Source organism: Pantherophis guttatus, chromosome 2 (genome assembly GCF_059756535.1).
Source record: "Pantherophis guttatus breed Tessera chromosome 2, ASM5975653v1, whole genome shotgun sequence".
Lineage (NCBI taxonomy): Eukaryota > Metazoa > Chordata > Lepidosauria > Squamata > Colubridae > Pantherophis > Pantherophis guttatus.
The window spans coordinates 70,941,985-70,962,641 of NC_142064.1; the positions used below are offsets into that span (position 1 = coordinate 70,941,985).

A 20,657-nucleotide genomic window follows, 5' to 3' on the forward strand; every position below is an offset into this window, starting at 1 on the left:
AAAGCAAGCACACAGCCAAGCTCAGCAGCAAGGATTCCACAGTTCAACCCTCGCCTGCCTATATTCTCTTTGGAAGAGAAGATAACTGTAATGAATACTAAAACTTCCTGCCCCCTCATTTTATTTGCAAGCCTGGTATTTTCCTTTATGCCAAGAGCAAGTACAGAGAACATTCAGGGACCTACCTCCACACTCACTAGCACTGATGTTAGCTTATCAGGTAATGTCTGTGGAGATTCTCAATCATCCAGGTCACGGTTGTCCCCAGGTGCTTTTCAAGAGGCAGCTGGACTTTCTGGTTTTACTTTGAAGACATTTCGCTTCTCATCCAAGAAGCTTCTTCAGCTCTGACCGGATGGTGCCTTCCATTCCCCACCATTTAGTCAGAGCTGAAGGAAGCTTTTTTTTTTTTTTTAATTTGATTTATATGCCGCCCTTCTCCGGAGACTCAGGGCGGCTTACAATGTGCTCAGCAATAGCCTTCATCCTTTTGTATATTTATACAAAGTCAGCTTATTGCCCCCACAACTGGGTCCTCAATTTACCTACCTTAGAAAGGATGGAAGGCTGAGTCAACCTTGAGCCTTGGCGAGATTCGAACCTGCAGTAATTGCAGGCAGCTGGTCTTAATAACCAGCTTAATAACAGGGTGCCTTAGACCACTGTACTACCAAGCTTCTTGGATGAGAGGCGAAATGTCTTCAAAGAAAAACCAGAAAGTCCAGTTGAGTCTTAAAAAAAGCACCCTGGGGCTTTATCAGAAAAGTGCAAGCAAAAACACCAAGCTCAAGAGAGCATAGAGGACTCCACGATGACCTTCCCTATTAACCTTCCCCCTGCCCTAAGCCACAGGTAAACAACTGCTAGAAAACCACCACTGGGCTGAAGTGAGCTTGTTTCTCCCAGTCGCCTTGGTTTGTTCCCCCCCCTCCCCTTTTTCCTTCTTCCCCCCGACAAGCTTGCACCAGCAGGCACGGTTAAATTCCAGCACCTTCTTCCACCGACCCCTCCCTCAACTCCTGGGCTTCTCTCTCTCTCCTCTCCCTCTCTTTCGAAAGGGGCCGACACGTTCCAAAGATTCCCCTCTGGATCCAAACAGCTGAACCGAGAAAGAGAGAGAGAGAGAGAGAGAGAGAGGGGGGGGGGGGGAAACACCCAGAAGCGTTCACACGCATGCACGCGCCTGCCCTGAGGGGATGGCGAGGGGAGGGAAAGGGCAGCCGCGCTCGCGCACTCCGACCAGGCTCCCTCGCTCTCTCCACATTTTTGAGCAGCGGTAAGCTCCGCCTTCCCCCAAGCTGCAGCTTGAGTGACGGCGCGCAGTAGCGAATCCGCCTTTCCGTTTCCTCTTCCGGACGGGAGCCCGAGACTCGGTTCGTCCAGTCACAAGCTTCCCTCTTCTCTAGTACGGAGCGTCGGAATGGGAGAAAGCGGCCGAGCCGAGCCGAGAGGCGGGGCGGGAGTTTAGGAAGAGGAGGGAATGGCTGTCATCAGTGAAGTCATATTCATAATCTAGTTCCCCTGGCTGGCTGGATCTGTACTCTGAGTGACTCATAGAGCGGGAGAGATCTAGCCCGCCACTCTCCCCCAGCAAGGTAAAGATCGCTTGCAACTCCTCCCTCCCTTTCCTAATCATCATCCGTCGTTTTGATTTGCCTGCCATGTAGTTGTTGGTATGGGGGGGGGAGGGTTAGGGAAGGGAGGGGAAGAGAAGAATTTAGCCTGTGCATCCTCCGTTCGCCCCCACCAAAAATATAATATCCAAACAGACACCCCCCCCCTCTCCCCTTTCATTTCCTCCGGCCGCAAACAAGTCTCGATCTCCTTTGCAGATCGAAAAAGCGAACGGAAGAAAGTTTTCCTGATCCTTCTTAATAATCCTAATAAACCTCATTTGAAAAAAAGCGGCTGGGTGAAGAACATTTCCTGGGGGAGGGGAGGGGGGGAGAGAGAGAGGATGCTAGGCGCTGACTTTGTGAGTCAGCTGAACCTGGGGAGAAAGTCGGGCGAGGGAGGAGGGCTGGCTTGCCCGTTGCAAGCCCGGGCTCTGGCAACGGCAGGCGGCGGGAGAAGCCAGAAGCCTCCGGCGTGGAATCAGCTGCTTACGGGATTTGGCTCCTCAACAGGGAGGGGAGGAAGAGAAAGAGGCGAAGAGAGAAAGACCAAGGGAAGGAGCCAGGGACGGATTGCGAGCAGGTATATGCAGGTCCGGTGCCATGGAGCCGGTAGGTTAGCTTTGCCTCCTTCTCTTGGATGCGCTGAGCTGTCTTTGGGGAGTAGAAGCAAGGCTGGAGGGGGAAAGTCCGTCTTTACTCCCCCTCCCCGCTCCAGAAGCTGCATTAAGGCTCTGCTGGGGGAAAATCGAGGCATGTAGCCGGCTGGGAGTGCTGGAAGTTCGCGCCGCGTCCTGCCCCGGGGAAGAGCGGAGGCGCTTCGCTGCAGAAGATCCCGGCCGCCTTCTTCGCCCAGCTCCGCCGCAGAGTTTCCCACTGCGGTCGTGAGAGCAGGAGAAGGGAATGGGAATGCGATTGGTTTGCGAAAGGGAGCGGTAGACCCGTCAAAACCCCACAGGCCCAGCTCCGGACGGTCTCGCTTGCCTTGAATGGCCGGCCGAGAGTGCCCACGCGAGATCGGTGAGCCTCGGGAAAAGGGGGGTGTTGAGAAGCCGCGAGTGATGAAACCAGAGATCGGCGCGCTTTTCTCCTCCCAGTTCGGGCCTCTTCCAAATATCCGGGGTTTATTAGTGTCTGAAAAGTCCACAGCCCCCTTTGCTTTCTTTTGCACCGTAGCCGCCGTCGCTGTGCGGGCCCCCCTCCCCCGAAAGTGTCTGGCATTGCCCGTGTTTGCGTCGTCCTTTTGCTCTCGCCCGAAAGCGGGCTCTCTCCTCTGTTGTGCGACGCGAGGTTTCCCCCCTTTTTCCATCCCTTATTTCCTCCGAGGGGTGGGAGAAACCACCGAGCATTTATTGATTTCGAAAGTTGCTGAGTGCCAGTCTCAATCTTTGGGGCTGGGGCTGGGGGGGGGCAAGCAGGCGTCGTCCCGCACCCCGTGATTGGCGCGGGGGAAGTCTTTTAACCACCGGGCATGAATTTGGTTAAGGTTCGGCCGAGAAAGAGGGAAAAAGTTGTGGGGTTTAGGGGGAGGGGGTTGATGATTAAGTGCCTAGAAGAGGAGGAGGAGGAGGATTCCGCCCGACTGGTGCCGCTCGCTACTGGTGGCTGAGCATGCGAGCCAGGCTGGAGAAGTAGGAGGGTGGCTGGAGCCAGCCTCTCTCGCTGCTGGGAGAGAGGAAGAGGCGAGGTTTCGCGCTGGTTGGGGTGGATTTTTTTTTTTCCTGTCTGTGCTCAGCAATGCAGAGAATCAGGAAGTCACCGCAGCCAAATAGGACTCACACAGACATGTTTGATCGTGGTGACATGATGACGGGGGAGAGATAGGCCCTGATCTGCCATGAAAGCTCGCGATCGGCGCGTCTGGCATCTCACCCACGGCGGGCGTGCCTAGATCTTCTTCGGGTGTCACTCCAGAAAGGTAAAGGTCTCTGCAGCCGTTGCTGTGGGAACCGGGTGTGGGAGGAAGGGAGAGAGAGAGAGAGACGGCGTGGGGGAGGCTCTTTCCAACATGGACTCGGGATCGCCCACCGGGGAGGGTCGCAAACTTTCAAATCGGCTTAGCTAGATGGGCGCCCCGCCGCTCGTGACTCTCCTCTCAGGCGGGTGCGGATGGAGGCGGCCGGGCATGTTGGCAAACGGAAACTTGAGGCCTATCGACTCTAATCAAACTCCGGCAAAAGAGTCTCTCTTTGCCTCGCGCAAAGCCGCGTTTGCTAGCTGCCGATCGGGTTTTGTATGTCAACATGGGGAGGTGGGGGGGGGGGAGTCGGGGGCGACAGGCTTCTCCGGATTCAGACGTTTTAAACCCGAAGTTAGAGAACACATGGCGCGTTTTGCCTGCTCGCTTCCTCCTCCTCCCGAGGACGGAGCGGGCCAGCCAGAAGGCCCGAATCCTGCATTTCTTCCAGGCGCGATTCAGAGCGTCGGTTAGCAAACTGTTTCAGCTCCGTGAGATTATCGGCAATTTGCAACAGACAAGAGGAACTGATTAACTCCGCTGGGTAGTTGCTGCTTTTTTTTTTTTTTTTTAACCAAACTGATTTCCGTACTTGCATTTTAATGTGATTGGGACGATTGTGTTTTCTTCTTTTTTTAAAAAAAAAAGGGGAAAAAAAACCCCACATCCCACAACTATTTGAAAGTTGGGAAATGTTGCAGATTTGAAATGTGGGCCATTTGCATCAGTAACTGCAGTCGCCGAAGTTTGTGAGCCATTTTTCCCCCTGAGGTTACTTTGTGTGTGTGTGTGTGTTGTGTGTGAAGGTGGAGACGGCACGGGGGGGCTCTGCGGTTAACATTGTATTTGACATTTGCAGTCTTGTTCTCTGGCCTTTTTTCTTTTGTGTATTGTGTGCTTTAGTTCCTTCCCTTCAGTCCCCTTTAGTTCCAGCCACTAACTCCTGAGGTCTGCAGATGAATGGAGAGCCAGCCTTCCATTCCTTTAGTACTATAACAGCTACATGTTTGGAGGTGGGGCAGCCTTTGCTTTAGGAGTCCACCTATTGTCATGCTAATTTAGGCACACTTTCTTTTGTGAATCTAATTGCCCTATTATTCCCATTTGCCTATCCCCCCCTTTCCCCCTTCCTCTAGAATCCCTTTGTTACTGCAGAGAGGAAAAAATAATGTAACAGAAGGACTAAATTGGATACAGATTTTTATGTCCATCTGCAATTCATCAAACTCTGAAACCTAATAATATTAATAACAACGATCCAGTTCTATCAGTTATGGGCATTTTAAAGCAAATTTGTAGTTAAGTGTATCAGTTGGCAAAGAAAGGTAAGCTTAACGGAGTTGAAGATAATGCTTCCTTAAATAAGAGTGTTTTCTGAGTTTTGATTGAGCTTCAGGACTGGTTATTTTATAGGCTTCATATAGCTTGCACCACAACAGCATTTTCAAAATGACCTCAAGTCTTCTGTTAACTTCTGAAAAGGTTGCTGAGCATTCCCTGTTAGTCAGTGCTTTGACCAACCCTTGATGCTGGCAACAGAAGAAAAGAAATATTGTAACATTTTTACATGGTTAGGGCTGAAAATATATATAGTATTTTCTTTCCAAAAATGGAATGAAAATTAATACTCTCTTGACACAAAACAGATGTTGAACTTCAGATAACACAACAAATAGGTGTGGGTGGATGTTTTGCACTTTTTAATTTTTCTCTTGAACTATGTTTCTGAACATTACTGCTGTAATCTCAGTGATCCAAGGACACCTTGCAGACTGGAATTTTTTTTGTGTACACTGACATTCAGTAAAGCAGCTTTTCCCAGCTTGATAATGACTCCCAATTGGGTTGCAACTCCTCACATTCCCAGCCTATACAGCCTTCACAAACAAGAATTAGAGGAAGAAATCCAGACAGGAGAAGACTGCACTGTAGTATATTTATTATATTCCAGTGGGATTTTTTTATTTTGTGTTAGGCAAACTTCAGGTTTATATTAGAAACAAAAATTAATAGACTGTAAATACTGTAAGTCCTTCTAATATTATGGGCCACATCTAATGTAATGTGAGCAGACTGTTTCTCTCCCCAAATCCCCCTGTAACTCACCCTTATGCCTCCCAGGTGACTCCTAAGGGATTTGATGGGCCTGGGGATATAGACAACAGATGAGTTTATGAGATAATAACTGGTTAAGTCTTTAAGGTGCCAAAATATTCTTCGTTGTTTTGCTGCAGGACACTGGAAACTATAGAGTGTAAATACTGCTTATGTCCTAGAAACTGTAGATTGTAAATATTACCTATGTGTTTCTGAATAAAAGCAGAAGGGAGCAAATTTTTAATTCCTTAATGAGGTATTGAGCATTATTCAGATGTATCATCTTTTAAAGTTATTTTGCCCTTCTCAGACCAACTTAACCAAAAACCTTTATATTTAAGTATATTTACCAGATACTGGTGCTGTTTTGTGCTGTTTCTTCTACACCTGTCCACACTATGTTTTGCATCGCTAGTTGTTTTCCTTCCTGCTCTTACAGATACACATGAGCCATAATACAGTGCTTAAGTAATTGGCCTTATAGTTGAGCAGAGAAGTATACTGTAATTCATTCCTTTTGGCAATTCCCAAGGTAGATTATAGCCCACATATGCTGGAAATTTAAATCTTGCCTACTGCCAATAACACGTGCAAAATGTTGTACCTTAGTTCATGGTGTTTCATGCTCCCCCTAGGGGCCTTCTCTACAATTTGAAAAAAATACGTGGATTGCTTTCAAAAACAATGATTATTTTATCCCTTTTGTGATTTAAGATTGACAGTAATTAGTGTTCTCTTAGTGGATATTCAACCAGTTTGCTATTAAAGTGGAGACAGAGATACTAGGCATGCCTTTAAATTCAGAATTAAAAACGTGTAGGAACAGTTAATATGATAGCTTTCCATGTGTTTAATGTTTTTTCTTCGTTTTTCACATACTTTTACTAGAAAGCTTTGGGATTGCATGCATAGTTTTGCAGCAAGGTGTTCTGTCTTGGTCAAAATACTGCTTTGTTTCCTGAGATTGCTTGTATAGTGAATCTTGCCAATTATTCACTTGGAAAGATTTATTCCTCACCTCCTACTTGTACCTTTATACAAGTATAAAATTATACTTGTAGCATAAGTTTACTCCTAGTGGCTGGTCTTTATGCAGCTAGAGAAATGAACAAACTTTTGAATTCAATTAACTATTTCTCTGGACTATATTGAGAGTACCTTCACCTATGTTCTTCAGCGATATACTGTAACAACTCACATATTCAATGTTGATGCAGGTCTTGAAAGTCCTGTGTCAGACTACACAAAAGTATCCTTATGGATTAGACTATTGGATGTATTCACTGAAGAACAAGAAGACATTGACTGTTAGAAGTCTGCTATTCAATTTAAGTGCAAACAATCCCGTTCTTTTGAAAAAGAACATTTCAAAGTAAGAAAATGGAAAACTCTTTCTGATGTCAACCCCCTGTATTTCAATATGTACTGATATCAGGATGTAGATGAAGGGTCAGCTGAAAGGGAAATACTTGGAGAAACTTTGAATTACAGCTTCAAGTGATTCTTTTTAGAGCAGTTTTCAAAAGTGAATTAAAATCTGAAACATTAATGACAGAAATCAATGACACAAGTTGCTATCACATCCTAATTGGCTGCAAGTGCCCTTTGTTATCTAAAGATTACAGGTCTCAGATTTAAGGCTAATTCTTGACTAGTGGAGATTTATAGTAAACCACCAACTTTCTAGGTTTGGCAGGGAAATAATGTACAATCATTGCAATCCTACTGACATAATTGCAATGGCATTCTACATGGAATGGAATCTATATTATAAATGACCTACCTTATTATGAATATACATCTGCTGCAGTAGCATGCCTTAGATTTGTCCCCTCTTCCATTCCTTCAAGCCAACAGTAATTACGTTAACCCCCCACCCTTCTTCTTCTATACTCCATTTTTTAATTACAATCCAGTCCTTAATTAGGGTTTAAACTTATAAACCAGTGTTCCCAATTGTGTCACTTTCCATATTATATTGGGTTTTAACTTTCAGGCTGTAGAGTTTATCTATCTGAGTGTTGTAGATTTCCCAAAACTGGGCCTGTAATCACCTAGGCCGAGAGCCTGCTTCTCCTCCTTGTATTGCTGAACTGTAATTCAGTAGAGAGTCACTGCATCCCGTCTCCTGCCTTAGAGCTAATTTATCTTGAATCCTTTACAGTTACACTTCTTATTTTTCCTCGATAGAGGATGTCACGTGGGCTTTATTTTGGGAAGTGGCAAAGGGATGATTTTGTATGACAAGAAGGAAAAGTGAAATTGCATCTGGACTCTATTGTTAGGTCCTAGCATGGAAACAGCTTCTCTTGACCATATCATGTAACAAAGGGTTATTTAAAGGAAGTGGGGAAAATCTTTGTGGCTTATTGCCTATTTTTCCTTTATTGGAGGCTGTTTTATTTGCAATTGCTACAAAAGTAGTTGACTAGGATTGTACATAGAAGAAAGGGAGAGAATGGGATTGGGCTATCAAAAAGAAAGGCTAATAATACAAGTAGTCCTTGATCTACAACCATAATTGGGCCAAAATTTTCTGTTGCTAAGAGAGGCAGTTGTTAAGTGAGTTTTGCACGATTTTATGACCATTCTTGCTGTAGTTAAGTTAGTAACATGGTTGTACGGTGAATCTGGCTACCCCATTGACTTTGTGTGTCAGAAGGTCACAAAAGGTGATCATATGACACTGGGACACTGTCCTAAATAAATACATATCAGTTGCCAAGCATTTGAATTTTGATCACATCACCATAGGGATGCTGCAACAATTGTAAGTGTGAAGAACAGTCAAAACCATTGTAACTTCGAACAGTCGCTAAACAAATGGTTGTAAGTCAAGAACTAGCTGTACAGTAAGCTAATAAGTCATATGGTGTCTCTGGCTTTGTTTTGTGTGTGTGAGAGAGAGAGAGAGAAGGGGGGGGGAAACTAAGAAAGAAAACAATTTTTATTACAAGAGCCAAGGTGGCGCAGTGGTTAGAGTGCAGCACTGCAGGCTACTTCAGCTGACTACTAGCTGCAGTTCAGCAGTTCAAATCTCACCGGCTCAAGGTTGACTCAGCCTTCCATCCTTCCGAGGTCAGTAAAATGAGGACCCAGATTGTTGGGAGCAATATGCTGACTCTGTAAACCTCTTAGAGAGGGCTGTAAAAGCACTATGAAGTGGTATATAAGTCTAAGTGCTATTGCTATCTCCATTCTCATTACAACTACTTGCTAGAGTATCTCTGTTTTTAAAAATCTGATGGATGAGATTTTTGGAATAGGCTTAAATATACAGAATATGGTTAATAATGGGAAACAGCCATTACACAAAGTGCTTTTCGGTCCCCCAAAGAGCCAAATCTAATAAATGTTTTTTCAGTCTTCTCCTGTGACACAACTTCTACATGCTATTTAAAAAGTCTGAAAGTTGTACCCATGTGGCATTGTTAAATGCCAATTTATGAATGTAGGACTCCATAAGTTACTATATGTAGCATAATACAGGTAGTCTTTGGTTAACTATGGCAATTTCCATTGCTAAGCAATGCGGTTGTGAAGTGTGATTATATTGACTTGTTGCTTAGAGATAGCAATTCCTGCACTTCCCAGTTGTAATTGTTAAACAAATCACATGTTGTTAAACGAGGAATTCACATCATTGCCATTTGCAACTTCCTGCTGATTTCCCTGTAAGAAGCCAACAAAGAAGGTCACAGATGGTGACCATGTGACTACAGGGATTCTGTGATGGTTGGAACTTCGAGAACCGATAGTAAGTCACCAAAGGTAACACTGGTACAAGTTCAGTGTTGAATGATTTGTCATAAAACAAGGACCACATGTAATGCTTAATAATGACTCTCTTGGTTATTATACCCAAACATCATGGATACAGATCGCCCTCAACTTAAAACAATTTGTCAAACCTACAGCAGCACTGAAAAAAGTGACTTTATCATTTTTCACACTTATAACCATTGCAGAATCCTCATGGTCACATGATCAAAATTTGGACGCTTGACAACTGGCATGTATTTATGACAGTTGCAGTGTCCTAGGGTCATGTGATCACCTTTAGCAACCTTTTGACAAGCAGAATCAATGGGGAAGCCAGAGTCGCTGTGCCACCAATGTTACTAACTTAACAACTGCAGCAATTCACTTAACAACAGGGGCAAGAAAGGTTATAAAATAGGGCGAAAATCAACAAATGTTTCAGCAATAGAAATGTTAGGCTCAATTGTGGTCGTATGTTGAGTACCTGTATATGTATATGTCTACCTTGTTTTAGATAGCCCTTTTGGTCTTTTGCCGATCGGTTTTATTTTATAATTCTGGCAACATATCAGTAATACAAATTATGCTGGCATTTTGGCATTGATAGGCTTCCTCACGTGTACCAGACCTTTCTCATGAATTGTTCATAATTTGAGACATTCTGTTTTTCAGTCTCTATTTCAACGGGAGACATGCCACTGTAGGCTAAATGTGTGCAAGAAAAAAAGAATCTTAATTTAAAATGTGTTTAAAAGAAAAGCCACAAAGTGATTCCGGCCATTACATTTATCTCTTCATTTTCATCTGACTTCTTTTTTATCTGGCTTCTATTTTTTTCTCATCTGCACTTGGAATAATAACTTGTCTGATGAAACTTGGGAGATTTTCACAAGTGGGAGCAATTGCTATATTTGTATAGATATTTTTTTACTACTCCTCTATGTCTGTATTAGGAGGGTTTCTGGAACATAATGAAAACCATCCAAATCTCGCTATCCCTGAGAGATGGGCCAATTTCCCCAGAATAATCTAACAGATGTGGTTATAACATGTGCTGGGAACACTAGAAAGAGCACATGGTGAGACGTAAGTGCTGGGAGCAATGCCGGCTGGCACTGCATGAAAGTAATGTAACTTATATTGTAGGCATGGTTTGCGGGAAGAGACTGAAGCTCAGAATTCAGTCACTCCATTAAAAGGATTACAGCAGTTCTGACTGCAGTGGTTCCATTTTATGTAAATACAGGCAGATTTTGCACTTCCTGATACTGAATGTCAGGCCTGGAAACCATCTTTTGTATTGGGCCTTCAGAGCTGCCACATTTACTACTGTGGGAAATTGGGAGGGGGAATTGTATGGAGCATGGGTGATATATAGTCATAATAACATTCCTTTCTCAGAGGTTCAAGGACATCTTGTCCTGTACCTGGGAGGCTGGAACTGAGAGGCATCTCCAGTTGAGATGGTGCTTTGATTGGACCGTGTGATAAACTTATGGGTGTTGGGCAGAGACTTAAACTTTCCTTTGGGTGGGGAAACCCTGGAAGCTTTCAGATTCGGGTTTCCCCGGATATGCCAATATGATATCTCTAATAAAATGTAACTTTGGGGAAATTCAAACCTCGGAGTTTTCTTTTGTTGGGGGTGTTACTTGGAACCCTGACACTGAATCAGTGTGTTGTCAGTGCCCATTTGTGTGCTGAATGCCACTTTTCACAAAAAAAAAATGCCTTTCATTTAAGATTGATGTGCAACTCAGACCTGTCCCCAAGCATGACACTGGGTCAACAGATCCAATTTGGGAAGAAAAAGAACAAAACTCTGTGTATAGAACATAAAACAGTATTATGTCTCCAAGCTTGCAGTAGATGGTCCCCAATATTTTTTTATGGATAATCTTGCATGTGGTGGCACAGTGGTTAAAATGCAATATTGCAGGCTAACTCTGCTCACAGCCAAGAGGTCGATCCTAACTAGCTCAAGGTTGACTCATCCTTCTGAGGACCCATATTGTTGGGGTCAAGGTCAATATGCTGACCTTGTAAACTGCTCAGAGGGTGGGGTAAAGCACTATGAAGTGATATATAAACCTAAGTATTACTGCTATTGCTGTAGTCTTAGAGGTATCTCCAGGATCCAGTGCATTCATCCAAATGACAGAAGCAGTGTTGGGTGTTTGTTGTACAAACATCTTTCCTGCTCTATATTGTGTGCAGTGGCATCGTGTCTGTACAAATTCATGTCACACAAATATTGTGTGCCGCAGTAATATGACCCCGCCAAGTTCCCTTTGCAGATGCCTCTGGAATATGAAGTAGTTCTTTAAATAAAGTAAGAGTAAGTTTACCCTTATTGTTCACAGAATAATTCATTATTCACTGAAATAATGTTATCCTATGAGGATGGACAAAAAGAATATTGAAACAATTATACAAGGAATTCTACTCAAGGGGCTTATGTGACAGGACAGATTGAAGTGTTGACCCCAGAATACAATTCTAGCACAATTCTAACAGTTGGAAAGATGTTCACACTTTTTGGCCATCTAATGTGGTAGTTTTAGCTGTTACGCTGTAGCAGTTTTCAACTGTGGTTAACATTTACCAAAACAATAGAGTAAGTTTGCAGTAGCATACTGTTTGCCAAGAATGCAAAGCCAATTGCAGCTTTAGTTGAAACACCGCATGCTGCTTCTCAGGATAGTACTTTGAAAGGGCTTATTTAAATTTAAACTGATAGCAGTGCCATTTTTTGCTTTACTTTTTCCCCAGAATGTGGGCATTTTGAAACACAGAAAAGGAAACCTGGTGGCCCTCCAGAAGTTACTGTACAATAACTTCCAGCAACCCTCACCACTGCTAGGCTGGGTGGGATTGCTAGGAGGTGTTCTTTTGTGAGCCAAAGAACATAGTTGTTTTACAGTGCCCCTCCCCTCCAAAATTTCCTTGTAGGTACCATGTAAATGACCTAGTAGCTATAGTTATGTACATATAAAGCAGATCCTTTTGTGACAGTGGTTAGTATTGGGTGGCACAGATTAGCCCCTGGGGTGTTCTGTATCTTTGTTTAAAGCTTCAGAGGTATTTCCATATCTTGCCCTGCAAGGAATGAGCTCCTAAGGCCATTTATTTCAAGTGAGTTTCTCTTTAATGTGAAGTGAATGACCACTCTTTTCTGCCTTATCAGAGAAAAGCATATTAAGGCATAAGAATATGAAGTTTTAGAAAAATTTAGTAAAACTCTTGAGTATTGTTGCATATTCAGGCGCTCTCTTAAGACATTAATCCTGATCTTAAAAATTCAGATAGTGGGTCCATGTCTTGTCAGCTTTGGGGGAATTGGTTCCTAAATAGTGAGGACCCCATAACTAGGTCAGAGGTCACTTCTGAAAATACAAATGGGGTGCTTGGTCTGACAGGGTGCTTGCTAAGAACCTGCTATTGCTAGATTGGATTTTATTAAGTAGCTTTCGACCTGAAACTTTGGGGCAAAAATAACTCTTTGCACTTAGCAGTTGTAGGAACTTCCAGCTAATAATTATTTCCCTTTCCATAACTTGTATGCCATGTTATAAATTTGCTTGCCTCTCACTTCAGGGTTAGAGCAGAGGGGGCAACCTTTAGGCTGCATGCAGCCTCTGAAAATGTCATTTTCCATTTCCTCCCGTAAAACCCTTGAAATATCATCATCTTTCACTGATGCCACCTGCAGCTTTTAGGCTGCGAATATTGCATACTTGGCTTAGTATATGTGGCAGCAAAGATGCGGTAATTTACAGATATGTTGGATTTCAACTCCCATCACCTCTTAACTTGCATGTCTTTTGGTTTTTTATATATTTATTTTGTTTTATCAACAAGAAAAAATGCAAAACAGAAAAAAAGAGAAACATACATCCAACACTAACAACTGCAAAAAAAGGAAAAAATGTGTACAAAAAGAAAAAAACCCAAATATCAAATAAATGTAACATTAAATATATAGAACCCACCCCAGCTGGATGCTGAGAAAGGAACAAAACCCCAAGAAAACTGATAAATTCTCCTCTTTACATAATGGGTCTACAATTATTTGATTTTTGATTGACTTAACAAAAATACTATATTAAATAAACAAATGTTCCAAGTGAGGGGATCTCTATCTGATAATCAAATCGACTCAACCTCTAATCATAATATATATGAAAAAAAACCCAAGTCAACAGGTTAACCCAAACATTACACTAATCTTCAAATCCTTCTGTTAACCATCTGTTATTGTATTTGACATGTCCACAGATGGCTTCCAGTCTCATATAAAACTATCTAGTCCATTTTCTCTAATCAAAGCATCTCTGCTAATTCAGTCATTAACTTGCATGACTTTTGAAAGTCAATGCATCTGGGGGGCTCCAAAATGGGGAATGCTAAATTTTACACGATGGGCATATTTGTAAGAAGCAGAATATTTGTAAAATGAGTTAGTCTGAGCAAAAATATGTCCCATTGAGAGAAGAGATGGTCTGCTTACTTTTTAGGAGAGTTTGCTCTCAATTGAAATTTGGTTTGGTAGGAGAAGGAAGGCATATTAGGTATGTTCACCTTGAATTGTTTATAAAAATAATAAAGATGGGATCAATCTCTAAATAAATAATTTTTTTTAAAATTTGATTTATATGCCGCCCTTCTCCGGAGACTCAGGGCGGCTTACAATGCGTTACGCAATAGCCTTCATACTTTTGTATATTTATACAAAGTCAGCTTATTGCCCCCACAAACTGGGTCCTCAATTTACCTACCTTAGAAAGGATGGAAGGCTGAGTCAACCTTGAGCCTGGTGAGATTCGAACTTACAGTAATTGCAGGCAGCTGGTGTTAATCACAATGCTATCAGTCTACTGAGCCACCAGGCCCAAATAAATAAATGGTATACAATTGCAGTCTTTGGGAATGTATAACAAGGCGTATCAAATATTAAGTTTGTAGCATGTCTTTATATTGCTTGATGTAAAAAGGCAATAGGATGCGCTTTGGCATTAATTGTTTTTGTCTAGACAATCACTTTTTCTGACAGACACAAATATACACTCTGAATGACATTGTTATTGTTTGTTTATCCTTGTATTTATTATCCTGTATAGTTAATTGTTAATAGAGAGATAGCGAATTTGAGAATCATGGTATTTATAATAGCTACTTTAAATAAAAAGGAATTTAGTGACTTTCTTTTGAAAACCTGATAATTCTTATTTATTTGGGTATATACTTTATATAATCTTCCTTTCAATGCAAGACTCCCAAGGGGATACTCAATTTAAAAAGCAAACAAACCATGTATTATAATTTTCTTCCAAAAGACTCAATTTATTTTAGCCATGTTTCACAGTGGACTCCCGATACAAATGAGTAACTTCACTTTGACATGTACTTTATTTTGATATAGAACCACTTGAAGTTCTTATGTTTCAAGATGAATCATGCACAAATTATTTCTTTAAATGTCGTATATCTTTCTTTCCTAATGGCGAACAACTTAAATTTAGATGTGTTCTTTTTTCCCTTCACTACAGCTCAATCACTGATTCCAAGAGAGACAGTGTAGATGTCTACACCAACTGATCCTTCTACAATGCCTCATCCAGGCCCTTCACCAGGGCCAGGGCCATCTCCAGGACCTATCCTAGGTCCCAGCCCAGGACCTGGGCCATCACCAAGCTCAGTACATAGCATGATGGGACCAAGTCCTGGACCTCCAAGTGTACCACATCCAATGCCATCTATGGGACCGGGTGATTATTCACAGGAAGGCATGCACCAAATGCACAAAGTAAGTATTACTACCAAATGTTTTCTATGAACAGTTGTGCTGAAAAACTAAAACGATCATTTTGTCATCCTAAATATTGCTATCAGTTTTATATATGCAAGTCATTCATTAAGACTGTGATCTTGAGGTGTGAATTCCAGAGCATAAATTAAGACTTGCTTGTGGCAGTTGTGGTTAATGTTCCTCAGTGAGATAAGTTAGCATACGTTGGAGTACATATGTTTAAATTCAGTACAGCATTCTTTGAAGTGAACGTGTATATGATTCACCATAATTTCTTTTTGGAAGAAGGATAATATTTTAGAAGGTAAAAACAGAATATTTCATTTTTAAGACTTACTTCAAATAGGCACTAGCTTCTTAATACCCTATGGGATTTTAGAGTAACAATATTTAAGATCCAGGAATTAGAACAGTGCAGTATTCTGCTCATAATATAGGTTTATGAATGCCGTAGTGCCTTAGGAAAATAAGACCGTATCCAATAATGTAGAATGGTATCATAATTAAATTGGAGATTTTCTTTTCCTTCTTTATTTGGTGTTCTCTCTTGTTTCAGTATAAATTTCTATTATAGTTATATAAGATTTATTTTATTTATTTATTTAAAACATTTATATAGCCACCCATTTTTCAACCAACTCTGGATCAATCAATAATTAAAAGACATATCAAATTATATTAAAGTTATAAAGCTCAAAAGACCAGTTAGACTTAACCATAACTAAATGTTCAGGTGGTCAAGATCAAACAAAAATTAGCTTTCTGTGATACTAAATTGTCAAGATTTTTTGAGATGTTCAGAATCTTTCATATACTAGGCTTAACTGCCAATAGGTCAACTAAGAGTATACATAGGATTGTATATCATATTTGAAAGCTAGAATTTGCAGAGGCCTATAGCAAGCATCAGAATCAATGGAACAAAGACTATAATCATCATACAGTATGTAGACAGCCTTGAAATCTCTACATGATACCTTCAGTTACCATCAAGGAAAATGAAACCATGATAGATACTATGGATCTTGATGAGGCTATACATTTTGAGTTGGAATTGAACTGTTAGGGAAGCTGTATCCGGAGCAAAGTCTGGAGCAGAAAAATGGCCTTGGGGAAGACTACAATGGCCTTGGAAAGTCTTTAGTCTGATTTTTGTTCTCTAGTACAGATAGGAATCTTTTCATAAATATCCACTTGTGACAAGCAAAGTTCATCCTTCTTAAGATGTAATGTAATAAAAATGTAATGAAACAATTGTTATAATGTAAAGAATAATTTATAATTCCAGCACAGTAGGGAACATTTTTTTTTATTTTAGGAGCTATATTTTTTCTTCTTACTTGCCAAGGTGGTTCACAAGTGTCATAGCTATTGATGTGATATTAATTAGTGGGCTGAACTAAAATTTTCAAATCCACTTTTTCCTATAGAGGAGCTTGGGGTGATAGTTAAAGAATAAAATGTTGCCCTTCCAAAACAGAAGAGTGCTTGATATGGTGTACAGTTGGAGTTTTAAATTGCATTCTTTTGCTTCTCAAAATCCTCATTCCCAAATTTAAAATAAAGTCTGCAAGTTTGGCTTGTCAGCCTGGACTGCAAATAGAGTATATCTGGAGGGGGTATCTGCTCTGTATGGACCACCCATTGTCTGCTCAAGTGCATTTTCTTCCTCAATAGCCAGAGAGTATGCTTACAAACTATAGTTAGCAGGCATCTTTCACTGTGGCTTCTCGCTCATCCTGTTGTGGCCTACCAGCGGCCAGCAGAGCTGGTAGCAGATTCGGACAGTGAGGAGGCTGGGGAGGAACATGGGCCAGTCCTGGAGTCTGGGGAAGGCTTGGATGATGGCTCTGAGTCAGAGGCAGAGAGGGGGCCAAGGCCATCTGATAGTTCTTTGCTGCCTCTGGAGTCTCTGGGTCTGACATCAGCGAGGCAGAAGAACAGCGTGAGCTGTTCCCAGTGTGTGCATGTGCAGAGCTGCCAGGAGACAGGAACAATTAAGGAAACAGGATCGACTTGGGAGTAAGACTTGGAGATGATTGGCCCCTCCTATAAGACATAAAAGAGAAGCGAACGGGACGTGCGCTTTTGCAGGAAGCAATTAGTTCATCTGGCCGATTCAAGATTTGAAAATTCTGTTTGTGACTCTGTGCCAAGTTTGGCCTTGCCCTGCGTCTGGAATTAGCTCTTTGGCAGCGTTCCACTGCCAAAGTGGGTGGGTAGGTGGGTGTTGATAACCTTCCTATGAAAGACTGTTTATCAAGCCTTGTGGACTGTAAATGAAAGTAATTTACAGCCGTAGGGACTAAGTTTGTGCTGTTTAATTTCTAAGGAAGCCTAGGTTAGAACACATCCCTCTTGCTTAGAGAACCTTTTTTTTTTAATAAGAATCAACAAGACATTAATTAGGAAACTCAGTGGCTCATTATGGTGACAAGAAAAGCAACAGAAAATGCTATATGGGAGTCATCCTTAGATTCCTTCTCTTGTTCTAAGAAAAAAAGATAGTAGCAATAAAAACAGTTTACCCACAAATCACTTTCCAGTCCACTTTCAGTCTCTTCCTTTTGCTGCCTCCAAATTTGTAGAATCTTTGATGACTGGAGATCTAAACACCCATACTTTTCTTGGTATGGAGGCACTTAATAATAAGGTACTACCAGATGACAGGGACATTGAATCAATAATTACTGTCTTAGCAACAGAAATACTCTAATAAAGGGCATAAGCAGTATTCTGGTCATCGGATGTCCTATTAATTTGGTTATGGTCAGGATATTCCTTTTGCTGAGACAATAACAGTTGATTCTCTTCCATTTTCTCACTGTCATCATGAAGGTTTTGGCATTCTTTTAGGTCTGCAATTCGACAGGCGGGTGCCTACTTCATCAACAATCAACAGCCTCAAGGGAAGTCTTGTCTGCATTCAAGAACTGAACACATTGATCAATGTGGAACCTTTCCCTTTTTTTCCCTTTGATAAGTTTATAAAGATAAACAGGCAGCTCTCCTGAAAGACCAATAAAGCATAAGTGTTGCTTAGAAGTTTTGTTTTTCAACACAGCAGGATATGGAAGATTTAAGTGTAGATGCCTTGTAGATGCCCTCCTTTGTAGATTCATTGTCCCAAATGAATGCCAGCATAGTAACATTGAAGTCTTCTTTGTCTATTCAGTTTTTGCCAATCCATCCTTCCTGGTTTGAGGAATTTAAACCTTTTTAAATGGCTCTTGGAGCCTCTTCTGACCATGATTGTTGAACCCTTAACAGCACAATTTCTTGCTGATCTGAATGGGAAATAACACAAAAACTCTAGTATAAAAGCTGAAACCAGCATTATAAAAATAGTAATTTTTAAATGGCTTTATTCTAGTTACAACTCTTTTCTTACTTCTCCCAGAAATATTAAATACAGTATATGTCTCTGGGAAAGACTAAGGACAAAAATAATGTTTCAAAATTCTTATAATCACCTCAATTGTTTTAAGATTTAACTATCTCTTGGAAACTGTCTGTTAACTTTATCATTTGCATTTAGCAGACAGTTCATTTATCACTTCTAAAGATGTATTCGCTGTGCCTCAAACTGCTTTTATAATCTGTGATTTGGTATTTTTTTAGAAGGATGGGATGGATAAAATATGACCTTGATTGGGGATAGAATTTTTCTTCCATAATACTTCTATCAACTGTGCAGATAATTAATATGTGTTTTGCAATAAGAATGAAGTATTTTTAAAAAATCAATGTGGTTTTAATTAAAAAAAACACCTTTTGTTGAAATCAATGGAATTTTAATTTGCTTAATTTTAGATGGATTATCCCTAATACAATGTTCATGATCTTGTAAACTTTCTGAAGCACTGTTTCTTTTTCTTTTTCTTTTCCTTTACATCAACTCTTTTCCAGGATGACTTTGAATTAAATTATTTTGAGATGTCTCAAGCACAGCAGGCATCCATTATGATTTAGAAAACAATAGAAAATATTGATAGAGGGCAACACTGATTATTGGTGGCAGCCTTTTGTTCCCAGTTGTTGAAGTTGATTAAACCCGAAATATTAAATAAGTAGGAATTAATGTTTTGTATTTCTGTGCTGCGCAGCGCCACGTGCTCAAATATACTGCAGTTTTAATTCATTAATTTAGCACTAGGGTATTGGATTGAGTAACAGCCTGCTTGTCTCTTGATTTTTTGATATATTAATCCTGTTTTTGTAACTGCTCAAGACTATTAAGAGATGATTAATATGCATCAGTTTCTCTCCTGTAATTAATCTCTCAGGGTTTCCTCATCCCACCTTCTGGCTTCTTTTCAGTTCTTAACTGATCTACTTAACTGTCACGGAACTTTCTGAATCTTTAAGAGTCCATATTAAACAAGGGAATAAAACTCCTTGCATCAGAGAATAATATACGGTTGAGTGTTTTATGCCCTACAGATACAGCCATTCAATTTTCTTTGTATCTGAGCTCAACTTTAAAACAGGAAATAGACATGTAGTGCTTGTAACTTTAGAATATCTTGTCCCAGATTCACCTTTGATAGGTCTCCATTGTAACTAGCTAAGTGGACTTCCTGAAAGAATTCCTCTGTTATTTTCTTGATAACTATGAGTACTTTCCTCAGTCTGTTTTAAGGATCAAAGCTTATCCAGTTTTTGTACATTGCTAGCTCTGTAGCTTTAACTACAAGTGGGGAGGGGTTTTTTGGGGGGGAAAAAATAATACTCTGCCATTCTAAGTGGAAAAAAGGGTATTGAATAACCCACTGGAACAGATACATTTAAAAATGGCAATTTTGTATGAAGAGTGTTTGTGGCAGACCAAAAATCAGTAAATTCTGAGTTGCACCCCAGAAATCTGGAATTCTTGTGTTTTTTCTCCTTACTAAGTTTTTAAATTTCTTCAATTTTTATTCCTTTAAATCTCTCTCTTATCTTTTCCTATCCTTCCCTTTTCCACTTCCCAATTCCTTCCCTAGCAGTCAATCTGTATGTGTGTGCCTGGGTGCACGCTTGTGCTCACATGTACACACACACATTTTGGGATCTAAAACCTGATATGGGCTTGGCTGAGAGTTGTTGTGAGAAACCTGAGCCCTTCAGCTTTGCATGTATGGAGAGGAGACAGTCTTTAGAGAGCTGCACATAATGTTTGTTTAGACACTCTCAGAGCAACTATTAAATGTTTCTTCCCCCGAAATAGCATTTCCCCTGGGCTCTCCCCTCACAAGTGGGGAAAATCTTTTTTATTTTACCCTCTGTTGATGATTCAATTCAGAAGCCTTCAGGTTTCTTTCCTGGCTCCCTCCTCCTCCTTTTTTCTCTTTGAATGCAGGGTGGGCTTCACCTTGTCCTCACATGGCAGCCTCTCCTGCCTCGTGCAGCTGACCTTTCATTTTTTCCTCTGATGGCT

The 20,657-nt window shown here is 41.1% G+C and overlaps 1 protein-coding gene across 9 annotated transcripts in view; it reads left to right on the forward strand.

Annotated features, from left to right (window-relative positions):
* Positions 1 to 1,329: 1,329 nt before the first annotated feature.
* SMARCA2 (SWI/SNF related BAF chromatin remodeling complex subunit ATPase 2) overlaps positions 1,330 to 20,657 on the forward strand; it is a 121,484-nt gene continuing 102,156 nt past the window's right edge. For 2 of the 9 annotated variants that reach the window (XM_034410314.2, XM_087886182.1), the window contains exons 1-2: positions 1,330 to 1,595; positions 14,979 to 15,235. In XM_034410314.2, the coding sequence (XP_034266205.1) occupies positions 15,011 to 15,235 (225 nt within the window). In that variant the 5' untranslated portion in view covers positions 1,330 to 1,595; positions 14,979 to 15,010. Of the gene's footprint in view, positions 4,115 to 14,978; positions 15,236 to 20,657 lie in introns of all 9 variants that reach the window. The other 7 variants (XM_034410313.3, XM_034410317.3, XM_034410315.3 and 4 more) reach the window with 4 other exon arrangements.